The sequence below is a fragment of the Microchirus variegatus genome (genome assembly GCF_963457635.1).
Source record: "Microchirus variegatus genome assembly, chromosome: 12".
Lineage (NCBI taxonomy): Eukaryota > Metazoa > Chordata > Actinopteri > Pleuronectiformes > Soleidae > Microchirus > Microchirus variegatus.
Genome location: NC_139813.1, coordinates 15,819,585 through 15,839,552, shown reverse-complemented (window position 1 = coordinate 15,839,552; position 19,968 = coordinate 15,819,585). Strand labels below are relative to the sequence as shown.

At 41.0% G+C, this 19,968-nt stretch overlaps 2 protein-coding genes across 2 annotated transcripts in view; both read left to right on the top strand.

The window, feature by feature from the left end:
- The window catches only part of xkr6b (XK, Kell blood group complex subunit-related family, member 6b), a gene marked incomplete at both ends in the record, with an annotated part of 50,837 nt that extends 45,649 nt beyond the window's left edge, over nt 1–5,188 (top strand). Inside the window, 2 exons of the mRNA XM_083899123.1 lie at nt 3,388–3,584; nt 4,218–5,188. Coding sequence (XP_083755249.1) covers nt 3,388–3,584; nt 4,218–5,188 — 1,168 coding nt within the window. The remainder of the gene's footprint in view (nt 1–3,387; nt 3,585–4,217) is intronic.
- Nucleotides 5,189–12,456: 7,268 nt separating this feature from the next.
- Nucleotides 12,457–19,518, top strand: ccm2 (CCM2 scaffold protein). Its single transcript, XM_083898347.1, has 10 exons — nt 12,457–12,746; nt 15,358–15,534; nt 15,696–15,779; nt 16,173–16,356; nt 16,667–16,803; nt 17,154–17,289; nt 17,363–17,420; nt 17,534–17,669; nt 17,779–17,917; nt 18,965–19,518. Exons 1-10 carry the CDS (start codon nt 12,717–12,719, stop codon nt 19,267–19,269), a joined length of 1,386 nt encoding a protein of 461 aa, XP_083754473.1. The 5' UTR covers nt 12,457–12,716; the 3' UTR covers nt 19,270–19,518.
- The last annotated feature ends 450 nt before the right edge of the window (nt 19,519–19,968 follow it).

Below are 19,968 nucleotides of genomic sequence, written 5' to 3'. Positions count from 1 at the left end.
CTCGACAACAGTGGCAGACGGCTGGGCTTGGAACACGACCCCGGCACGGTGTCGAGCTGTTAGGCCATGCGTACGATGCTTAACGAGCCATGAGCGATCGCTATGATCTGGCTACAAATAATTCATGAGCGGCCCTGTAGAGGAGCTATGGAGCTAAAAGGGAAAGGAGAGGGAGCATGAAGAGGACCAAAGCCTAAGTGGAGAGGGAGAGAGAGAGAGTGAGATCCATCTGACAAATGTGTCTGGAATAGAAAGGAAATCCCCTTCTACCTACAGCACTGTCAAGTTTGTGCCTGCTTGTGTGAATGTGTGCGCTTATTTGAAGGGAGCCATTTGTGTTACCACAGCTGAAAATTCACAGTGGGAGTGTTAACACAGTGCATCACAATTGCAGGGTGTGTGTGAGACTTGTGAATGCGCAATATGTGTGTGTCTGTGTGTGTGTGTTGGGGAACGTGATGGAGTGAGTTCATATTTTTGTGACAGCCGTGAAACCCAAAGTGTTTAACTGCACTTGTCTTTTTTCTATTTTTTTTTTTTGCTGAAAACAACAAAAACGGGAACTAAGAAAGCAGTGGAAGGACATTTGACACTTAAAAATATAATTAAGTCATTCTACAGATAAGGATGAAATACTGTACCTTGTTACATTACCCATATTTCCATGTATTAGAAGTATTGAAGTATGGACACCTAGTGGTTCCACTATTATCAATAATTTCTTCAGTACATTCTGATGAAATAGTATGTTCATATTGAACGGGGGAAAGCACTTTCCCTGTAATCCTGGGATGTCAAACGTAAGGCCTGCGGGCCAGAACTGGCCCACCAGTGGGTCCAGTCTCGCCCCCAGGATGAATTTGTGAAACACTATATTTTTTTCAGTTCCAGATAGCTGTAAATGTAAATCATATTGTTGAATTTTCACTTATTTCTCTCAAGAATGTTCAGGTCGTTCCTGATATGTTTTATAAAACTATGTAAAACTGTAGAAATGCTTGTTGTTTATAGATCATTATGCTATTATTTGACTGGTCCTACCCAGTTGAGATCAAATTGCGGCTGTATATGGTCCTTGAACTAAAGGGCCTGCTCCAATCACTTCAAAATTCATCTGTCAAATATATGTTTGTTTACGACCAAATACCTGAAAAACAGTAATGATTCCAATCAATATTATCTGCAATATCTGTAGTACAAATATTAGCCCAGTGTTCAACATTAGCATCTGACCCTAAGCTATCAAAGCAGTGAACGCTTTCTTTTTAAAGTCAGACCGCTACAGAGACCATGAGGAACACACACACAGACTAATAGAAATTGGGAGACGGAGACAAAGGGTCTGTGCAAGTCTCTATGGCATGTCATTAGTGCGGGAGAGCGGGTTTGACTTGTTCCATCTGACATTTACCAGTCCCAGTGAAAATGTCACGGAATGCCAGCTTTTACCTCTGGATATAATAGTGCCTCTTAGAGCCCAGAGCTATTGATCCCCAAATTTTTGGTCCATTCTACCCCTCTCATCTTCCCCCTCTGCCCACTGTCCAGAGAAAGATCATCATCCTGGTGCTCTGAAATGTCCTTGTCCAGCGAGACCTTTCTCTGTTTTTGATCACCACATGCATTAGTAGACTTGCTACAGAGGGAGAAGGATGCAATAACAGTCCTCAGCAAAGGATAGGAATCTTCCTCAGGAGGTGGGAGACCTATCCAATAGTTGCCCTGTAACAGAAACATCTCATATTTTCTGTGAATCTCATGTTTGGTGCCTGAGCAAATGTGAGAGGGGGAATTTGAACTTCAGAAGTTTCTTAGCCCTTAAAAATATCACATTTATCGATCTTTATTTGTGCCTCTCTTGTTTGTTTTGGCCATGGGAATAAATGTAATGACAAGAAAAGTGTGTGTCTAGTCAAATAACATTTCTGAAAAGGTTTTCAAGATCAGAGCAAAAGTGTTGAGTAAATAAATCAGAATAAACTTTAAATCAATTTCATTAATTTACACATCTCCATTAAAACAATAACCAAAAGCAATCACCCTCAACTAGATGATGCATTCTTTCTCAACATCATTCAATTTAAGCACAATTCTCTTCCCCAACAGCAAATGCAGAAGCTAATTATCATGCTTAAAACCACTCATAAGCATTTTCTGGCATCGTTTGTTGTTGTGCTGCAGTGTATTTGTGTCTCACTTTGAGGGACTGAATTTAGATCCTTGGTCTCTCATTTTGTTTTGGTGAGTGCTACCGTCTAGTCTATTTCTGTCCGTGCTTCGCTATTGTCCTCGCCTGACTGACTTCAACATCAAGTGCTGGATTTATTTAGCTACTGTGCCAGCTCAGGCAGATAGACCCTGCAGCTACCACCCGATATGCAATGACTGAGCTCACAGTTAAGATAATGATAAACCACTACAGTATAACCATCATACTGGTTTCCAGCTCTGCAGCTCTAGATTCGGGGTAAACATGTTTTTGGGTGCAGCCTGTTGCGCTGTCTTCTTTTCTTAGTGCGTCACTTCTAATCATATCCAAAGAAGATAATGCTCGTAATTAGCTAAATTACAGCCCTCAGCATATCACAGTTTTGCTCAGCAGTACTCCAAAATCTCTTGGTCATGACTCATGACACAAAAAAACTGTTTTACACATTAGATGCAACACCAGTTTGATTCAATTAGCCACCACTTTTTGGCTGCATGTTCCACCATCTCCATGGTTTCACCAGAATCACCATTATGAAACTAACCCCATTAGTTATGAAAATAGCAGCAGTTGATAATAAGGGTCATGCAGTGCAATTACAATAATGATTATTTCCTTGCTTACTATTTGCATTGTATAATGAGTTCAATAACCCGTGTTGTTTTTCTCAGTCCTGTACATATTTGTGTTTATGTTCATGTGCATTTGATCCGTTTTTTACTCAATATTAACAAATGTTTTTGCAAGTCATTTAGTGGTTACACTTTAAAACTCAAAAGCAGGCTACTGCTGTCAAGTCTGTCCTGCATGCTCATCAATAAACATGAAATGTGAGTAGCGGTGAATTCTTTCTCCAAACAGATGTGCAATTCTCTTTGATCGTTTCAGCTTTTTGAATACGTTTTACTCCCAAACTTACGAAAAGAAAGTTTTCTATAACTCATTTAGAAACTAATGATATGGATACATTTTCTGGGTATCAGAATGTAGTTAAGCATGCCCTCTAGTGTTTTTTGTAAAAGTCAGCCATGTATATGTGTGAACTGGGACTTGACACTCTACTTGTCCTTGGGGCACATGATATCACTCCCTTTTGTATTAATAAGGTCAAGTATTTGGTCGGCGAGTCCAGAAAAGTGCACTTCTAATCTAACTCTCTGTCCTTGCTGTCTCTGCAGGTACATACGCACCATGTACCTCGGCATACAAAGTCACCGGCAGAAGGAGAATCAGCGGCGCTTTTACTGGGCTATGATGTACGAGTATGCTGATGTCAACATGCTGCGACTGCTAGAGACCTTCTTAGAAAGTGCCCCTCAGCTGGTGCTGCAGCTCTGCATCATGATCCAGAGCAACAATGCTGAGTGGCTTCAGTGTAAGGCGTTACCTCTTGGTTAATACTACCATTTTGTTTGTATGTAGTTTTCAGTGCTCAGTTCAAATATCACAACTGTACCCATCTCCAACAATCATCACTCCTGTTATTAAAACCTCTTTTTTTTTAACCATTCCACTTTCCTCAGCATGCAGTTACCCAACGAAAGCAATTCAATCATAACAAGTGATATCCCGCTCTTATGGAGTGTGTATAGAAATGCCATCAATACATTTGCTGAGAGGCACCATACTGCTGCTCTGCAGATAATCTTGTGTCATTTGTCATGCAGCAGGTTACTGCTCTGACATATGTGCTGTCTCTACTATTATACATGTCTTGTGGAAGCTGAATTTGTGCACTAAATGGAAACAGTGTTGACTGAATGACCCACGATGATCTTGGCAATAATATGGCTTTCAAAGTGGTGATGGATCACTTTGGCTGAAATGAATCCTACTGTGTGCAGTGACTGGAATGGCAGCCAAGACTTGATAAAGCCTTCTTTGGGTTCTGCCTCATGCCTATACAAAATAGATTTTCTTTTTCTTCTGCTGTTTTGATATCGCCCATTCTTACACTTTCTAGTCTTTCTCTGATTGTATTCTGTCTCACTCTCTGTCTATTTCCCAGGTGTTTCTGCCATGTCCTCCCTCCTGTCCCTGGCCTGGGTGCTAGCCTCTTACCACAAACTCCTGCGTGATTCGCGTGACGACAAGAAGAGCATGAGTTATCGAGGTGCCATTGTGCATCTTGTGTGGCGTCTTTTTACCATCTCCTCTCGGGTGCTCTCCTTTGCCCTGTTTGCCTCAGTTTTCCACATCTACTTTGGCATTTTTGTGGTGCTCCATTGGTGTGCCATGGCTTTCTGGGTCATCCATGGCGGCACCGACTTCTGTATGTCCAAGTGGGAAGAGGTACTGTTCAATATGGTGGTGGGTGTGGTCTATGTATTCTGTTGGTTTAATGTACGCGAAGGCCGGACACGGTACAGAATGGTGGCCTATTATATAGTAGTATTGATGGAGAACGTCATCCTCAGCTCCCTCTGGTATGCGTACCGTGACCCAGTCACCACTGACGCCTATGCCTCTTTTGCCCTATGTGGCGTCTTCCTGTGCTTTGCCTCAGGTGTGGCTTGTATGGTTCTCTACTATGGGGTCCTACACCCCATGGGCCCCCGGCTGAGGGTCCTGGCCAGTTCCTGTTGTGCTGAGCTGCTATGGGGCCTTCCATTACCCCCTGAAGCTGAGCCCATGGCTCCCACACCAGGCCCTCGTGGCTCTCAGGCCACTCCCACAAGGGGTCTGGCTGGGGAATATGTGGAGTCAGATGAAACAGCCACGGACACCTGCCTTCCGGTTTTCCAGGTGAGGTCCACTGAACCGGTGGATACAGCCGGCAGACCCATCCAGCCTGAGGGTCCTCTCATCAAGATAGACATGCCCAGAAAGCGCTACCCGGCCTGGGATGCGCACTTTGTGGATCGGCGCCTGCGCAGGACCATAAATGTGCTGCAGTACATTAGCCCCAACGCAGTGGGCATCAGGTATAGGGACGGTCCGCTTCTTTATGAACTCCTGCAGTATGAATCTTCCTTCTGAAGGCATCCTCTACAGCTCGGTCACCTTCTCTTACACACAACGATGCACACGCATTTCCTTTCTTTCACCCTGCTCTTCCTCCTCTTTCACACATGATTTCTTTCCACGTGACTTTCCCATTTCCCCCCTCATTCTACTGTGATCATTCAACTTTCCTGCAGGAGATGTGTGTTTTGTCAAAAACCGAAAATCTGTCAAAACACAGTCATGATTTATTTTTTGGAGAAAAAAAAAACAGCACAGAGAGCAAATTATGAACCTACAGTATTTTATGTGATATACAGTATACAAAAGTCTCATATAAACCCGTCTGCATACAGGAGGGTTCTGTATGAGTGTGTAGATAACAAATGAATGTTTCATTATGAAATGTGTTTAATGCATTATACTGTATTGGTGATTAACCTGTGAATACTTGTGAAGGGCATATTGTATGTCCCTGTGACATGGGACCGACGCAAAGCCTGATGGGAATGATGGAGGAGAATCTCAGAGGGGGCAGGTCTTTGCACATTCTAACATTTACTGCCATTCTTTATGTAAATCATTGAAATGTATGATAATGTTTACCAAGTCCTTAGCCCAAGAATTGAAAAGCACTGACAGTTTTATCACGATACTGTAAATTCTACAAAGAAACACCATCAAGTCTGTATCTAAGAGAAGCTGTTCAAAATGGTTTTACCATCTGTGAGCTTCTGTGTATCCTGACTGTACCATTTTCTCTCAAAATCCTAAAGGGTAATCACATCATGTATGGAAGGAAAAAAAGAAGCACACTGACCTTCAATTTTTCTACAGTGCAGACTGCCCTCCACTGGAGGCAAGCTGATACAGCATGCCTTACTTAGTCAGTTTTGTCCATATTTATGAGAGCACAAATTATTAAGACAACCACATTAAGTGGGAAAAACACAATGAAATGAATGTTAACTACAGACGACATGAGCACAAGTTTTCCTAAATTGGTGGGTAAGAAATCATAGACAAAAAACATTCCAAAGACTTTTTCAAAGGTTGTAGGTTTCTAGTGATGGATAGAAGGGTACAAACGTACTGCATGTTCACATGTGCGGAGCAAAGACAGCCTTCAAGGAATCCTCCACCATTCCCTTCTCATTCCTAGAAAGTACAGACATTTCCACCCACTGTTTTTTTTTTTTTTGTTTGTTTTCTTATGAAAAAAAATGTTTTAGGTTGATTAATATATGCTTATTTGGTGCAAAGAGAACAAAGACAAATGTGAAAAGATATTTCTATGCTATTATACTTCAGTGCATATATGTGTCCATATTTATAGTTATTAACATAACTATTTTTGTCAGAGCACACACTTTTTTACATAACAAAACATGTTGCAGTGTTAAAAGGTGTACTCCTTAACGTCAGTGTGCCCTCAAAGAAGTTATACTCTTGTATGGGGGGCGACTGTTCTAGCACCTGCAGGTGTATTTAAAACAAAGCCAAAATGCGTCTCAAAGTACTGTCTTCAAAATGTATCTGCCCCCTCCAACCACTAAATGCAATCCATGCAAAAATGCGTGCCATCTATAGGCCTGCTTTGCAGCAGTTATACACACTAATAACCTAACATCTCCCAGCTGAACATGTGGGAGCACACCACCTCAGACACACACAGGACTGTATTCAATTATGAGGTAAAAAAAATTAAATAAAATCCCAAAAACAATGCCTTCTGAGTCAAAGAAGCGAAAGTTTCCAGAGAGGGCAAATTAACAATTCATAAGAAAAATGTATGCATTTCATACACTAATTTTACCTACTTACTTAATTGTTCATTTGAATATATAATATGTGTTTTATACATTGTACTGTTTGGCATGACTGTAGTATGTGGCATTAGTACAAATGCACCCAACAAGGGAGGCCCAACAGCCCTACACGGAAAAAGAGTTTCCTTTTTCTGGCTGACTGGCTTTCTGCTTAGCTGTGGCCACGTGTGCCTGCTAACATCGTACTGTAAAAAGCAGAGGCCATGTAAGACCAGACTAAAAGGTGAGAGGGGGGTTTTTGCCAGGGTTGGAGGAGAACATGAGGGCAGATCATGATAAAGGGTCTGACTGGAGTCTTGGGGTTCCATTCCTCATGTGGTTGTGGGAGAACGTGTTCCAGTGTTTATGTACAACCTACAACTCTGGTGTCAGAGGATGCTTGCATGGTCGGTAGAGCATGCACATGCTTGTGTGTGTGTGTGTGTGTGTGTGTGTGTGTGTGTGTGTGCGTGCGTGCGTGCGTGCGTGCGCGTGTGTGTGTGTGTCTCCTCAGCCCTTTCCCACAGTTCTGTTCTCTCGCCGGTTGTTTGACTCCATCCTTGGTTGCTGCTCTGCCCTCCTCCCATCTCTATGGTGCTGGGCGTTGGTAAGCTCCCGCAAAACACTCTCTCACACTCTCTGGTAACTGAACAACGGGGGTTGAGGCTGAACAACTGGAGATCCTGACATGAGAACATGCAATGAGGTACACTGCCATTACCAAGAGCTTCAACATCCAGGGTCTGCCAAATTCAGCTTAAAAGCGATGTTCAGCCCTGAGTAATTGAAAACTGTTGGGTCAGCTTAGGTGGTGCAAACATTCAACACACCACGTGTATGCAAACAACCAACTTGTCCACTGTTTACCATAGTAGCCAGAGTAGTCCCCCCCTCTCTGTTGTAGTGAATGAACAGCCATGTTAATAGTAAGTCGATGAATGAATAATAAAGTATATCAGTATTGTCAAACTAAAAAAAACTAAGCAAAACAGCCAATACAGGGGTTCCTCAGGACCAACAAACTAGACCACTGAACCAGCTGACTCAGGTGTGTCTCAATGCAGTTCTCATCCCCAGGCATGTCCTCAAGGGTCTCCATTTTTTTCCTTAACATACTGCATCCTGGACCACTCTTCGGCTGGGATTATACGACTAAATTATGGTTTGCACTTTTTGGTTTTGGGAATGAGTACTCATTCTGATTATTGTGGTCGTTGGCTGCCTGGCATCCTCTCAAGACACTGCTTTCCTTTTCCAGACATGGACAAATCAGGTGCAAATACACTGTGATTCATTGATTTATTTGTGTGTGTGCAACAACAGTATTCCATCGCATCATAAACAAGATTATATACAGCTAGGCTGCATTTCATCCAGTGGTGCTTAATGTCGTACATATTTATGCTTGTGTAGTTGTGTCATTTTAATATTAGCAATGACAGTTAATTAAACAGGTTTTTAATTAAGTCTACAAAGAGTCTACATGTACAGGTCTGGATTTTTATGATACATGCAGTATATTTTACTTACTTCTACAGAATGACCAACCACTCTGTATCCCTGAAAATGATTAGCTAGAAGGTTGTTATTAAGTAGCTTTTGGTTTTTAAAATAAATGTATTCCTTTGTTTCTTTAAATTACACGCGGGTTTCAAGAGCTAAGCTACACAAGAGTGCAAGTATCAGCCATCACTACACTGTAAAGTGTAGTTTTCAGGCCACCACGCTTTATACCGTGAACAATATCACAGAGAAATCACCTGCAGAGAGTTGTTTCTGTCAGGTTATCAGGCCACCTCCACATCCCTCAACAGCCACAACTCACAGCAAGAGCATTTTTGAACAGCCAGCTTGTTCGTCTCAGTCCTTGTTGTGCCTTGTTACTTTGGGTGCTTCAATCCAGCCATGGCAGCCAGGTCCGCAAAACAACATATGCCAATGTCTTTCTTTGCTCATTTCACGTGCCAGCACACTCACCGAGGTGACCAACACCAAACAATATCCGCACCTCTTGCTCCACCAAACCAGATCAAGCCAAGTCAGCAACTCAGCTTACACCTCATTCCACAAATTAAATGAGTCCACAGGACTGCACTGTTACCTAATTACAGTGTTCCAGTTGAGAAGTAATCTGGGTACTTCTATGAAACCCAAGGACTGGTTCTTTCAAAAACATAGGAGAAATAGTAAGGCAATACTGAACATCTTCTTTACTTGAACATAGGGTTCCTCATCTTTATTACGTCTGAGAAAGACGCTGATTAAGTAAGTTATAACTAGCAGTTAAAGCGTAAAAGCATTCGTTTTGGACTGTTTGGATAGATAGTCAGGTGCCAGCCACGAGACTGGACGATTCGGTCGATGATTGTTCTGTACGTTTGTCTCTGCCTTCGCATATTTTCCTGTCTTGCAAAAGCTGAATGATTTGTCGTGGAAAGACGTGAACATTTCTGTGTCGTTTGTCTCGTGTGAACAATACATTCTCTAGCCAAAACAATAATGCCTGCAGTTGGAATAAATGGTGTAAGAAGTCAGTGATGACAAAAACAGGGAAAAATCAATTATTATGTTACATTTTCTTACGATGGAATAGTGAAACATCGCTGATTCACTTTGGAATAACTTTGTGACCTGGTTTTCCATCACCTCCCAGCATGCCTTCAGAACTCATTGTGAGGTGACCCTCAACATTTAGCATGTAAGTGCTCTTGACTGCACAACAAACACTGATTTCTGCATTTATGTGTCGCAGCAGGCCACTGTAATATATGACTTGGTTTAAGTCTGTATCCTTGTGTCATGGCCATCTGTTTTGCAGATGAAGCGTAACGTTCAGATGATAAAAGTGGTGCATTCTCTTATTTTACTTTCGATTGATTTCTGTTAATAACCTGGTGCTGAAGTAATACATTTTAACGGTGCTACCACTGTGGACTGCAGAGTCCGCTTCTTGGCTTTCTGAGAGCATAGCCTTCCAGCTGACTGAGAGAACATGCACCTCACAGACCTGCAGACACATGCTGAAGTGCTAGCACCTCAAACACACACAGTTTACAGCAGAACTCAACTCTCAATGGTGCCATTTTGATTTTCCAATCTGCACAAAAAACAATATCTACAATACTGTTCATGTGTATTACAACTGTTTTTTTTTTTTTTTACTATGATTCAGTCTGCTCAAGGATTTCATTTTGTTTCTTTTTCTTTCTCTGAGAGAATGAAACTGGCAGATGATGAAAATCATCTTTTGGCAAATGCACAGGAGCACAAATGTACTTCTGCGAGGAAAATCCGAGTTTAAAAAAAACAAACAAAAAAAAGTATATAGAACGTGATTGCTGTGTTGTAAAATTCCTGTCATCTATATGTCCTTAATCTGTGTGTACCTATTTTTGTTGTTACTGTAGAATTGGCTGTAATAATTTGTTTAAAAATGAATTTGATATTCCAATGAAGCGACTATGGTTGTCATATTAATTGCTGCTGATTTCTTTTTTTTTAAAGATTATTAAGAGGTGTTGGGAAATATTGCTTTGTTTATATTCAATCAATTATTTCTAGATTGTGTTTGCTTGTTGGTGTATTTCAAAGCGTATCAGGATATTATTCCCTGGGCTATATGATTTATCCAGGGTATTCCAAAAGTCAACACAATGTCAAAAAGGCTAATTTGCTACATGCTGTGTGGCATTTTTATGAAAGTGTACTCATACAACCTATGTTGTGATGGAGAACATATAAGGAATGATTTATTTGATGTTGTTAAATATAAAATGTACACAAATTGTTCCATGGAATTCCCATTCTTTAAAAAAAAAAAAAAGAAGCAAAACTGATGTCCAGTATTGTACCTACGCCCTGTTTTCGGGAACAATATGAATATTATTAATAACATATGGTGCTAAAGTTCTTTTTGTATGTTTTGGTTTTTAGAAGAAAAGAGAAATATTATGCTGAAATGTAATGTTAAGCCTTACTGTAGATTCATATATCAGACTGTTCATCCCAGAAGAGAAAAATAAATATAGTATTTGAAAGTGCAATAAATCAGTACTGTATTCACATGCACACCTCACATTTTGACGGAGAGAAATGGCTGGAACATAATCATAAACCTGCAAATGTGTAAAGTATGCGTATATATAATTTTAACTAACACAGGAAATGGTTTTAATGAACGTGTCCTAATGCTTTACATCATGTTTTTAGCCCGTGTTTAATAAATCTTTCATTTAACTTGTTAAAGCCAAGTGAAAGATCATTCACACAGACGTTGAGATTTATTCAGATTAAATATTGAAACTTCAAAAAGACTAATCTGTCAACAAGTGAAAACACCTTAATATTATAAGAGTTCCTTTAGAGTTGAATTTCATTTTAGTTTTTGTAGGAATAATGTTGAAATAGAAATATATGTTGACTAATATCCTGATAATGAGTGTGGGGTCACCCTTTGAGTACAATACTAATTACTAGAAAACAACTACGGTGCAGATCCTTTCCTGCATTATTTAATATTTGCATTCATGTCACCTTGTATTACTATGCGCAATAGAGTCATGCAAGTGTATTTTCATAGATGAATGCAGATGTTTGCAATATCCAATTCACACAGTTTAGCATTTAGTTCCGTCATGATCAAAAATCTATTACAAGACCCCCCCAAAAAAAAATACTGTGAACAATAAGCAGCCCTTTGAGCAACAGTGCTTTATAAATAAATACCACTTACCTTTCATTTCTTGTGTTGATACTCTGGATGTGTTTCCACTTTCTTACACTGAGGATGTTCCATATTCCCTGCTCCAGTCTTTACGCCACTTGTCTGACATATTATGTCTCACTTGTTGTCGCTGCTACCACTTCTGTTGTCATCTTGTCCTGAAAACTGTCAAAATATTGTTTTAATGACCTATTAAAACGGCCACATACTGTCATCACAAGCTACACGTATTTTTACCATCATCACACACAGCATAAAAGCACCATTTATGGTTATTAATGTTATTTGGTTCTCTGCAGGACACGTTCATATTACACTAACATCAATGGATAAACAAAATGTGTACATTATTTGTTGTTTTTTTGTTGTGCTACTTCGTCTAAGTCCTACTTAAACATGACAGCATTTGTTGAAATGTTTTAAATGTGTCAAAACCCCTTTGATAGATAGCAAGAAAACAACAAAACAAAAAGCCATGAGTTGTCAGCAATAGTAATTCGAACTTATATTGTTCGTCACTCTAGTTAAATTACTTTTTTTTATTTAAAAGTAAACAATAAAAGACAAAAAAGACAACCTGGGTTGGCAAGAGGATGCTGCAATGGTTCTTTGGGCGGTGTACATCTCACTGAACACCGCAGCTGTTTTGGTTTGAGCAAAGCAAAGCATGCTGGACCACAGTTCTACGCCCAAAATGGCGGCACGATTGAAAAGTTTTGCCTGTCTTTTCCGAGTTTGTCTTGTGTACAGAGTATTTCTTTGATGGTCTTAGCTGCACCGAAACGTGCCGTTTTCACATCCGTGTCGCGTCAGTGTTTTACCAATGACTGAGGAGTAAGATAAACACCAGCATGGCGTTAAGTTTTAAGCCCAAATTCAGGCATCACTTTACCAATGCTAGGCTAGGCTAAGCTAGGCTAGCAAGCCAACTACTGTCAGATGAGTGTTAGTAAAAATGCATTTGTAGTTATGCCCTCTCTCTCTTGGACCTCCACTCTGGGATGAATATGAAGAAGAAGACTGCCTCATAGAAATGGAGGATGATGTGAAAAAAGTGAAAAAGGTAGGCCATAAAGCTACTTCATGGAAGTTGACTGGTTAAGGCTAGCTTAGCAGTTAGCTGCCTATATCCAGTCTAATGTATAAGCGTCACTTTAGCTGACCAGCGGTAATGGGTGAAACTCACAATATTACACTGACACGTTCGCTATCTTTTCCGTCATAATGAAAAGACATGGGTTATATTAAGGTAAATAATAAGTAAAGCGTGTTAAGATTTATTATTAACGCATGGGTGTATTTTATTCAACAGCATTAACTAAAACGGTTACTGTCTGCGCTACAGTGAAGACATTAAGAAGTCGTTGGTTGTGTTTGTGGGAAATCGACTGTTGATTTAACAGCATTGTTGTCTTGGTTAGTCAAACTTGTTGTTGTTGTTGTTAGGATTTGTCGTAATCGTGTTGTTCTGAGACCCAGGAGCACATTATCAGCTGTTAAAGAAGGCGTGACAGGCATCATCTGTCCAGCTCCCTGTCTTACATACACATAACATGCGATTCCTACCAAATAACAATGAGCGTGTCCTATATTTTAAGACACATCTTCACGTTTATACAATGAGACATGCATCTATATTTTAATATTGTGTCAAAGGGACATATTTTCTATGTTAGTCACAGGATGAGACTAAAGGGGAGGACCCATCAAATACAGGCAGGATAGATGATTACAGATTAAGATGCTTCAGTAGTGGGGTAACTGAAGTTATCTTTCATTTGCTAATGTTTCCAGCACATAACACTTATTTCTTTATTTTTTGGGGACATTATGTCCATCTATTTTTCTATAGGTTTTGCCAGGTTGATCTTTTTTGGATCCATTCCTTAGGTCCACTGTGAACAACACTGGGTCTTCATATGGATTATGACCATTTTTCATATGAATATACCATAATAGTTTTCACATGTTCAGTGTCAGGTTGGTTGTAACCTTAGATTCATACAGCACTAAGGCATTATAAATGTTATAAAATTCTTGCAATTGTTCAGTTGATATCACTTGTACAGGTGTCATCTGTACATACAGTTCTTGTTTGCGCCACTTGGTGGTGACAGTGAATAGCATTGTTGTATCAGCTTGCTTATAGCACATCTGGAGATATATATCTATATATACATAATCTTGACATAATGATAGAGCTGCAGCCTAGCTCTGAACATTCAAAAAATATAACATTTCACTGTGGGGTGACGGTGGTAAATCTGGTATTAGTTTTTTTGTGTGAACCATAATATATATATTTCAAATCACACATGCAAGTGTGTCACTGTGAATTTCAGTACACAGCACCAAGAAGATGTACAGTATCTCACTTACTTTTTCTTTGTAACACTACAAATTTCACCTGTTGATGACTCTCACTGGGGTCACGTATGGTAGCTGCTGTCTGACATTTCACAAGGAGAAGCTATTAAATGTTAATGCACGAGATTCAAGAGCGACATACTGTTAAATTATGTACTGGGCAAACAGCTTGTGTTCTTCTATGAAGTCTTGATGCCTCTGATCAAGTGTCGGCACATCAGGGAGCAACCAAACTATAGTGGAGAAGTCAAATAAAACTATTAAGGTTGTCATTAAAGTACATTAAATGTAAAATCTTGTTTTTCTGTGGTTGATTAGTTGAGTGATGGAAGGAAGCAATCTGAAGGAGTAGATATGATCACCACCACGCACTCATCTTTTGTCTTTCTACAAGTTTTGTTTTTGTTTTTAAGATTCACAGATAATGTGTGTATAAAGCGTGTCATCACAGGAAGTTGTGGTGGGTCCCTTTCCTGTTCGCGTGCCTAAGTAGAGAGACAGTCACTTCCCTTCCTTTGCGGGGGGGTCACACCCATCTCGTATACATTCAGACAGGCAGTGCGTTTGATCCACTGTGTCAGTTGGCAGCTGTGACTGCATGAGGTGAGGCGACAGGTGACTGTTGAGCACAGTGTGGAGCATCCGTGGCCAGGCTGCATACTTGCTTTTGAATAGGAGACTCTTGAAGCGTGTGATTTCATGGAGTATGAGGTAGGCGAAGGCTTTTTTAAATGGTTTCAAATAGAAACATATTCTAAACTGTGCTTCGTATCCGCAATGTGTATTAAGTGTATCATGTTTTTTGTCAAGTGCGTTGCTCTTAGCTCTTGTTGATATTCTGGGTTAGATTATTCGTTTAATATTGGCTTAAACCACAAATCCTAGCATTATTGCAAAATGCTGAGTTTTTGTGCATGCTGTTTTTGACATTTGAGCAAAACTGAGGGTAATGCAAAAGTCTGTAAATAAATGTGCACTCTGAAAGAGTTGAACCAGCTCATTCAGGGGAAGCAGGGTCAGCAGAAATTACATAATGTGCCCAGAAGTGAAGATACATCATCTTATTGGCTTTTTGTGAACATTTAACTTGTAGCTGCATTGGAAGTGCTTCACTGCATCACCAGCATGTGTCAAATGCATGTTGGACATAGATGTCATAACTGCCATATTTTTCTATACCCCCTTGAACTCACTGAATATTGTATTTTGGAAGAACTTGGCACCGAAAGTGCACACTGATGCCGATGTATCACCTCAGACAATCTCATTTCTCCCTCCTCTCTTTGTCTCAATTCTTTATTCACTAGCCTGGTATCGTGTCCCCGTTCAAGCGAGTCTTCCTGAAAGGAGAGAAGGGGAGGGACAAGAAGGCTCAGGAGAAGGCTACAGAGCGCAGGGCCCTACACACCTTCTCACTGTCTCAGCCCGACCACCGCATCGACCCTGACATCCTGCTTAACGACTACATTGAGAAGGAAGTCAAAGTGAGTGATATGCAGTCCCTGCCCATTAAAATATATGAGTCCTCCTCAGTTAGAGAAAAAGCATTGGGTTGTTTATTTTATTATATATATATATTTTTGAGAGTTTAGTTCAGCTCATAGCAGAGCAACATATATGTGTTAATATTATGTATGTGTTTCAGTACTTGGGGCAGCTGACATCAGTTCCAGGATACTTGAACCCATCTAGTCGCACAGAAGTGCTACAGCTCATTGACAATGCAAGGGTAAGTACATGTGTGGGAAGGTTCAACCTAGTTCAAGCCCTAATACAGACTACTCAGTCTGTATATACCTCACATTTGGTACTATTTATTTCGTTTTTGAATTTATTCAATTTACATGACTATGATAATATTTTAAATGACTAATGTGACTTGTTAGCATGTTCTGTGGATGACTTCTTCCTCTGTGCTTGATGTGTAATGGTGGCTCGAGTCATAACAGCCGTGAGTGACAGCCTTATATACACACTCAGTGTTGTGTGTACCCGTTGTATAACTATGACGGGTACGGGTGAAGCATCCTCCTAATAGTGAAGTGGAATATTATAGTTCTCACACATGACACATGTTCTAATAATTGTCTTAACAGAGATGCTGTGTTTCTGTGATTTTCAGAAGTCACATCAGTTGGCGGGCCAGCTGACATCCGAGCAAGACGCAGTGGTGAGTTTGTCGGCGTACAACATAAAGCTAGTGTGGCGCGACGGAGAAGACATCATCCTGAGAGTACCCATCCATGATATTGCTGCTGTGTCCTACATCAGGGACGACTCATTGCACCTTGTGGTGATCAAAACAGGTGAAAACACACACAGTGATATATACAATCTCTTGTTTTGAAAGTTTTTGTCCGTATCTCACTGGTTCTTTGTTTGCCTTATATAATTCAGTGGGAAATAATAAGAACCAGAACATGATAATGAGAACATGATTTCCATTTGTTGAATTCTGTGAGCGTAACCAGCAGCAGTGTTAATTATTAGTCAGAGATTTTTATTCTGATAATACAGAAATAGTCAACGTCATGCCTACTAGCATAGCCAACAGGCACTACATTTATATAGTTTAAATAATCAGATTAACTCTTTAAATGTTTTGTGTTTTTCCAGCCCAGGAGTCAGGAGGCTCTCCTTGTCCCAGCTCATGTCCTGACCTCAACAAATCTCAGACCCTGAGCTCCTTATCAGAGAGTGGCGCTGTGCTTGTGGAAGTCTGCTGTCTGCTCGTACTGGCTGTTGATAACAAGGTAGGTTTTGCCCGTGACTTCATGCCAACAACTTTGAAAGTGAAATGTTAAAAATGTGGATTTAAATCAGACTCTAAACTGCTTGTAGCGCTGCTTGCCAAGTGTCAGAATGTAACCTGAATCAGTTATGAAACGTACCCTGCTGTTTTTGGCACAGTGAGATTGCTGTTAGCTTCCAAAAGCCGGCAACTGCTAATGTGCGGAAAGCGCATGTTAATAAAAACCCTAGTGACTGGGGAAACACTTGAGATAATCCTGGTGGTTGCTGACTTTGTAGAAAGTTATAAGGTGGTGAGACCATGGCAAAAAAAAAGAATATTAGTTTGAGTTTTCTAACCCTTGTCTTTCAGGCGGCTGCAGAGGAACTGTGTCTTTTGCTCAGCCAGGTCTTTCAGATCGTTTACACGGAATCAACGATTGACTTCTTGGACAGAGCCATATTTGACGGAGCAACCACACCCACGAGACACCTTTCTCTGTACAGCGGTAAGGAATGGAACAGATCAGTATTGGACAAAGTGTTTAACATGTCAGAATTTCACATTTCACAATTTTGCAGATGACTCTTCAAGCAAAGTTGACGTTAAAGAGGCCTTTGAAGAAGAAGGCGGCACATTGTAAGTAACACAGTCTACGTTTAATTTTTTATTACATTGGCAGGAAAGATTTTAGCACTCGCTCTGAAAGTGGTCTGTTTTGGCTCGTCACTTACAAGGGACGAATTATTCAGTCCTTTCCAGGGTTCTGTGGAGGCAGAAGGAAACTCCCCGACGACGTCCACCCCGGCTTCTCCTCAGACAAAGACAGCGAGTGAAGGAGAGCTCAGCACCACTGCTGCAGAGCTGCTGCAGGACTACATGACTACAGTATGATGAGCCACCTTTTCTTGCTTTGTCCATCTGTGTGTGTGTCCTTTGCCTTTTCATATATTGGGTTTAATGAGAGAAATATCGTCTTTCATTTTCCATCTCGTAGCTGCGGACAAAACTGTCATCGCAGGAGATCCAGCAGTTTGCCACCCTGCTCCATCAATACCGCAATGGTGCATCCATCCATGAGTTCTGCATTAACCTTCGACAACTGTACGGCGACAGCAGGAAGTTCCTCCTCCTCGGTAACGACCACCGTGAAAGTTTGAATAGAGAACTTTTTGGCTTGTTGTGATTTGCATTTCCATTGTCAAACATTGGAACATTTGGGTACCAAGCACATACTTTACTGGCTCCTTCAGGGTGGAGCTAGACACACTGCAGGCTTTTGATTGGTCGATGGAGAATTATCACTTCCATGTAGCGTATGGGAAAAACAGCTCTGTTTTTACATCCATCTTTCTCTCAAATAAAGCTTTGCCTTCTTTTGATAAACGGCTACATGGCAGCGAGAATTAACACAAAATGCTGAATGCTTTATTCTTATGACGTCACGCTATTTACGTAGCTGACGCAGCTATCACCATCTGGCTCACACACACCCTGAAATGGAACACAAGCCACTTCAGTGTACTGTTCCAAACCGCACTGTACTGTAGTGAGCTGAACTACACTAAACGGCTTGTTTGACACAGGGCTTTTGTTTCTTTCCTGGCCTTCGGGATATGTTTTTGTTTTTTTTATTTTACAGAAAAGTCACTTTACAAAAGTGGCCAAACACAAACCATAAGGCAAGCAAAAGTTGTCCTTTGCCCTGTTAACGTAACAATGTTTCTGGTGATCTGTTGGTTGCTATGTCGGTAAAGCCACACGTTGCTATCATGTGCTCGACAAGAACCTAGTAAACTTGATAAAAACTAGTGCTGGGCACTAGGTTAACACATGACTGACCCGAAAAAGACTTGCGTGACATCATGTTTACGTGCCACAACACCGGAGTCCAGGCACCGTTTACCAGTTAGCTCTGTTAGCTGTTAGCTCCTTTAGCGCCAGTTAGAGCGCCTACAGTCGAACTGTAGTGGTCTGTTTATTAAACGAAAAGAGCATCACTACAAATAACCAGAATTACCTGTGTACTGCATATGTGTGCAACCGCTAACGCGCCCAGCACTAATAAAAACTCATTTGTTGTAAAACATGAGAAAAGGCAGTTGTCTTAGCTTCTTTAAGAAGTTACTAATGTACCAATGCTGACCAAAGTTTTCACAGTATTGTTCTTTTGCCCACTTTAGGTCTCCGACCCTTCATACCAGAGAAAGACAATCAGCACTTTGAGAATTTCCTCGAGACGATCGGCGTCAAAGACGGCCGAGGGATCATCACGGACAGCTTCGGCCGATATCGGCGCACGGCAAGCTCCGCCTCAGATTCCACCACCAACGGCAACGGAGCGGTGGGAGGAAGCGGCGACAGCGTGGCCTCCGACGAAGGTCAGGAGGCCTCCGAGGGAGACGAATGGGACCGCATGATCACCGACATCAGCAACGACATCGAGGCTCTGGGCTGCAGCATGGACCAGGAGGGAGTGACGCCCTGACACGACTGAGAACTGTATTAGTAAGAGCTACGGACGTGGACTGACGGCTCTCTCCTCAAATGAACAGTAGGCATGAGCTGAATGGATCAGATGAAGGTGGTCCTGAGCACTGACCTAAGATTTTGATTATTTCCTCTAATTGTCAAGAGGACGTTCCGTAGTCCATAAGCACTCAAGGAAAACCTCAGCTTATGACCATGAAAACATGAAGTCAACAAACGCACTTATGCAGACTCTGTCGATGACGTTTTTTTTTGGCATTTAAGGGGGATTTGAAGCCTCCTGTGCGTTTCTTTGATATTTGTACTCTTTTTATTGGCAGTATCTGCCACTGCTGTCAGCGATGTAGCGAAAGGACTGAGGACTGTGTGATTGTTTAAGAAGACTGAAGCTGTAGTGGTTTTATTATTACAAGTCATGAAGCAGCTTCGCCCACCAGAAGAACTTTGGTTTTCTTGAGTTATTTCACATGTGTGCGTTTGCTGTGAGAGTGCAAGTATCTTTCTTTTCTTTTTTGCTATACGAGTTTGTTTCCGATTCCGGATTAATGCACCGTTTTGTTTCACACTATCATTTGTTACAGTGTTTACTCATTTATATAATTTTGCCTTATTAAAAACTGACCAAGGAAATGCTGTAAAAACAAAATAATCCCATTCAGTTGTTACACGATTGAGTGGGGGACTGTATTTGACAAAG